Source organism: Solanum stenotomum, chromosome 1 (genome assembly GCF_019186545.1).
Source record: "Solanum stenotomum isolate F172 chromosome 1, ASM1918654v1, whole genome shotgun sequence".
NCBI classification, from domain to species: Eukaryota; Viridiplantae; Streptophyta; class Magnoliopsida; order Solanales; family Solanaceae; genus Solanum; species Solanum stenotomum.
The window spans coordinates 51,151,999-51,157,321 of NC_064282.1; the positions used below are offsets into that span (position 1 = coordinate 51,151,999).

The 5,323-nt window shown below is 32.4% G+C and overlaps 1 protein-coding gene across 1 annotated transcript; it reads left to right on the forward strand.

Moving 5' to 3' along the window:
• Positions 1–3,638: 3,638 nt before the first annotated feature.
• On the forward strand, positions 3,639–4,819 carry LOC125860874 (uncharacterized). The gene is made up of 3 exons (XM_049540908.1): positions 3,639–4,226; positions 4,437–4,572; positions 4,674–4,819. The coding sequence occupies exons 1-3, from the start codon at positions 3,707–3,709 to the stop codon at positions 4,732–4,734; spliced, it is 717 nt and encodes a 238-aa protein (XP_049396865.1). The 5' UTR covers positions 3,639–3,706; the 3' UTR covers positions 4,735–4,819.
• The last annotated feature ends 504 nt before the right edge of the window (positions 4,820–5,323 follow it).

Sequence of the window (5,323 nt, forward strand, 5' to 3'; positions counted from 1 at the left end):
TTTATCAAACGAAAATGACATAAATGAACCAAACTTTTGATGTCTATAAGTTTTATCTCAAAGTTCAATTACAAAAATGAAGGATAAAAATTGGCCAAAATAAAATAAACTATGTATATAATAAAAAGAGGAGGATGATTATTTTTTCAAAATTGAGAAAAAAAAAAATTATACCAAAATTGAAGGGTGTAATTTACACCCACATGCTTAACTAATTCAATTACAAATTTATAAAATAAATTGTGTATTAAAGTGAACATCCCCAATAATAAATGTATTTATGACAATATGATATTTATTAATTTTGGTGGGGTGGAGCGGTAGTTTGAGGAAAGATACATCTCCTTTGGAGATAAGGGTAGGTTTTCAAAGGACACCTAGCAACCCAACCAAGAGTTACATCATCATAAGGGACATCGTGGCTAACGACTAAATGGGCCAAACAAAATATATATTGTGTTTGGGACCGACAAATATCTTTAATTTGTTTTGAATGCACTTCCTGCGTGGTTCATATTCTCATATTGTGTGTAAGAATTTAATATCTTAGACGTTTATGACAATTAATTTATATGAATTTAAGGACACAATAGTTGGAAAATGAAGTAATAAATTAAAGGCCAAAAAGAGGTCAACGTGAATAAAACTAACTATGAATTTCATAAAGTAAGCTTAATCGCCGGCAAAAATATGCTCAATTTATACTTGGGCAAACGGCACCACCAACTTCAAATTTCTTAATCGCAGGCAAAAAAATTAATTTTGTGGCAATATATTTTAGAGCAACTTTCACATATGACAAACACAAAATTCATATTTTTATGCTATAGCAAATTTTGCATAATTGTGCTCCATAACAAACATAAATATGTATATTTCACTATACATATACAAAATAAAGCAGTTGTATAATCTGTTTTGGTATACATATACAAAAAGATCAATTGTATAAAGTGAGAAAGGCGAGTGAGCGAGCGAGATCTGGGAGAGAGGCAAGAGAGATCTGGGAGAGGGGAGAGAGGGGAACGAAAATATATGTATATATACAATTTTCATGCATTTTATACATTTGCGTTTTTGTATAAAGTGAGAGAGGCGAGAGAGAGAGATTTGGGAGAGTGGCGAGCGAGATCTGGGAGAGGGGAGAGAGGGGAACAAAAATATATGTATATATACAATTTTCTCTCGCTTTATACAAACAGAAACACATTTTATACAATTTGCGTTTTTTGTATAAAGTGAGAGAGGCGAGTGAGAGAGCGAGATCTGGGAGAGTGGCGAGCGAGATCTGGGAGAGGGGAGAGAGGGGAACGAAAATATATGTACATATACAATTTTCTCTCGTTTTATACAAATACAAACACACTTTATACACTTGCATTTGTATAAAAAACGAGAGAGGCGAGGGAGAGAACGAGAGTGGCGAGCGAGATTCACCAGGAGAGAGGTGAAATAGCAACAGTTTGCTATGAGGTACAATTAAATCAAACTATATTTATAGCATTTAATTTGAATTAATAGTTTGCTATTATATACAATTTTCCCTATATTTTATTGCAGGTCAGGCATTGCGGGCTAAGACACTTTTACGAAGATTCTGGCTCCAAAACAGATATTTTTTAAATGCTATGGACCAAAAAGGATCCTTTTACTCCCTTCGTTCACTTTTACTTATCACTTATTTCTAAAATATATTTTCATTTTTATTTGTGCCTATTGACATATCTAGAAAAGACAATAATTTTTTTCATATTTTACCCTCAACATTAAATACTTAATTTTCAAGACATTATTTAATAGGAGATAGTTTGGTAAAATACTTATATCAATAATTATTTTATTAATGGGTGTGTCAAGTTAAAATGTGACAAGTAAAAGTAAACAAATGGAGTAATAACACAAACCAAAGAGACACTTCGCTAATTTATGGGTGAACTGTGATAAAAAAAAAGTTATCTTATATTAGTTCACCCCAAAAACTCAAAAAAATATATCATAAAAACTATAAAAGAAATGAGCGAACTACGATTCCTTTTATTATAGATTTGTTATTGTGCAAATTAATTGTCTTGATCTCTGTTTGGAAGAATTTGAATTAGTCTCCTATGTGCGTGACTTTGCCACCCAAGTGAGGTATGAGTATGACAACATAACAAAAGTTGAAACAATATAAAAATGTTTGAAATCCCGTTGTCCTAATAAAGAAAAAAAGATATCTGCTGTTTATTTTGTACTCGTTGATTTAACATTTGGAATTTGACTCTACAAACTAACTACTTCTAAGAAACGTATTGATCCTTTCATGTCAAGTACAATCCTACTGAAATAAGAGTATGTCAATTTTAATTTAAAAAACAATAATAATAGTAATAAAACAATGATAAATTAATTTGAAACCCCAAAACTAATCTTCTACACATTTCTTCCAATCAATAATAACTACTACTTCCTAATTGAAGAGCCAGATTTCTATAATGAGTTCATAATATAAAGAAATAAATACACGAAAAGATCATTAAGAATTTAATATTTATTATATATCTATAGAAAAATAATTTTAATCATATATAAATAATATATTTTTTCGTCGAAAGGAGTTTGAATGAATCCTCCCGTATGCTCCAACCATACTCCCTCCATTTCGAATTTTTTTTTTTTTAGTCAGTTGAAATAAAAATATTAGTTTTCTTTTTTAATAACATATTAATTTAAACTTGTACATTCAAGTCTACAAAATTAAAGTATTATACACAATTTTTAATTTAAAAGTGTAAGATTGAAATTTATTTATTTTACTTTTTTTAAAAGTGGAGCAGAAAAAGTGTCGGTGGAGATCCATGAAAAACAAGCAAATAATGTTATAATAGGCAGAATCTCACTTTCTCGGCTGCTGCAGTGTGCTGTCAAATCCATAATCAAATGGTAACAAATACTGGACAAGTCTCTTTCCTCATAACAAAACAATCATATATAAATTTATAAACGGTAAAGAAAAACAATAATTGAAAAATAAAAAAATGAGTGTAGTAGTAGTTTGGATGTTAATTCCCACAGAAATTAAACAGCCTCGTGCGTTTAGCCTTACTTGTCGCATTCTCTCTCATTAATTCAATTTGAATATTAAGCTCTGACAATGGGCACTACTCATTTTATTAAATGATATATACGTGCACTCCTCTTAATTCACATCTCCAATGTCACACTCTTTGGATCTGTCTCTAAAGGTAAAATCTTGATTTTCTCCACTTACTTTACTCATTTCAATTTACATATTTTGACTAAGCTTAGACCAAGATAGTAGATAGATTGGTTTTTCCAGTCAAGTATGGTTGATAATCACATTTTTGAATATGAATTTGAATAGATTCTCATTTTTAATGGGTTTAACTTGATAAAGTTCCTTTTTGATGTATGAATGATTTGTTTATTTCAAATTGTGAAACTTTTGGGTCAAAGACGCGTAGGTATCACCAAAATACAAAATATGAACAATTTCATTTGAAATAGTAGAATTGAGCAATTCATGATATATAACTGCTTACTTAATCAATTGGAGTTGTTAATTTTACAGACTTTTAGGTGCATTTTGTGTGTCTTATGAAAATAGGGTGAAGAAAATGGATAATTCTGTTCAGTAAACTGAAGGGGGGTTTGATAAATTTTCTTTCAGATCAGTATCCGGGGCAGATTGCAGAGTGGAGTACTCATGGATCATACACCCTGTGATTTTGTGATTGATCTTGAGATGTGCAACAACACCATTGAAGAAGCAGCAACTACTAATCCTATTTCCATTGATAAAATAGGCAAGAGATTTTTCAACAATTTCTGTGATGACGAACAACTTATTAGACCTGAAAATGGGTTCTGTATGATTAGCAATGTAAAGGATGACCATGAGCTCACTCCCGAGAATGTGAAGGTCAAGGGATTAGTGGCTGAAAATGGCGTAGAGAAGAAAAATGTGAATGATAAGCGTAAATCCGGTAGTGCTAAAAAGCCTCCTAGACCTCCAAGAGGATTATCTTTGGATGCTGCTGATCAGAAGCTTATTAAAGAGATCGCTGAACTCGCAATGATCAAACGTGTACGGATTGAGAGAATCAAGGCTTTGAAGAAAATGAAAGCAGCAAAAGCATCTTCAAATTCTTCATCATCATCATCCACGAGCAGTGTCCTTGCCTTTCTCTTCACTGTCCTCTTCTTTCTCGTGCTGTGTTTTCAAGGTAATGATTTGACATTGCTTGTATCTTTCATATGTCAATTTTGTGAGTGTAATTGTTTTAGAATCATGCTGGGTTGAGTTAATTGCATCCGACATCATGTAAGCAACATCCTAGACATAATCTCCATCATCCTCATAATTAGTAGCGATCAGATTTGTTTCCACCGAACCAATTATCTGATGATTTGGGACATTGCCAAATTGTTTGCAGGGATGTCCTCTGGAAGTTCAGCTGTGATTTCTCATGATTCCCCTCAACCGAGTGGATCAAGATCGAATAGCTTTATTATTCAACAATACTATGATCTATCCGCCAGAACTGCTGCTAAAAGTGCCGGGTCACCCAAGTATGTGCTATATTGTTTTGTATATAATATGTTGTAGTACATTTTAATCTGTTGATGATGATTGTATAGTGCTAAGTTTTGATTCAATTTGTATTTTGCAGTTTAGTTGAGCAGGTTTCTGGATCAGATCCTAGGGACAGCCCGAAAAGTGCTGCGACTTGAAGTGTAGTGTGATTGGGGTGAATTTTAGATTATGCAAATATGAATAGTAACTGCCAACATGTCTATGATTTTGTGCAAGCTCTCTGAAGGAACTGTGAGACCTTGACGAAACATAAGATCTGCAACATTTGTATACCTTGTACAGTGATATATGCTATTTGGTGAGAGAAGTAATTGTTTCTGCAGCATGTTAATTGATATATTGAGTGATAGTTTTATTGAGGAACTACATTTGTGACAAAATAATGACTGTTTTTACTCTATAGGTAGGATATATAGTTCACTGAACAGTCAATAGTTTTGCGGGTCTTCTTCTCTTGAATGGAGAGAAGAGGAGGTAAAAAGAGCCTTTTAAGCGCTACTAAAGCCTTTACATTATGCAGAGTGACTGAGATTGGTGGCCTAATTGCGTCTTTTATTTCTTCTTGTCAGTTGGAATTTGGTACTCACTGTAATGTTGTTGAAGTTGATAAGGAAATTTATTACTATGTGTTTGGAGTGTGTACAATTTTTTTATGATAAAATTTTTTTTGCTGGCTTGGCAACTAATCTCAGTGATGTGTAATGTGTTTGAAAAGACAAAAGTGCA

What these genes read in the sequence shown, in the direction of transcription:
- LOC125860874 (XM_049540908.1), top strand. Translation starts at nt 3,707, where the DNA reads ATGGATCATACACCCTGTGATTTTGTGATTGATCTTGAGATGTGCAAC. An exon ending in TCTCGTGCTGTGTTTTCAAG is followed by an intron (nt 4,227 to 4,436) that starts GTAATGATTTGA and finishes AATTGTTTGCAG; the next exon opens with GGATGTCCTCTGGAAGTTCA. An exon ending in AAAAGTGCCGGGTCACCCAA is followed by an intron (nt 4,573 to 4,673) that starts GTATGTGCTATA and finishes TGTATTTTGCAG; the next exon opens with TTTAGTTGAGCAGGTTTCTG.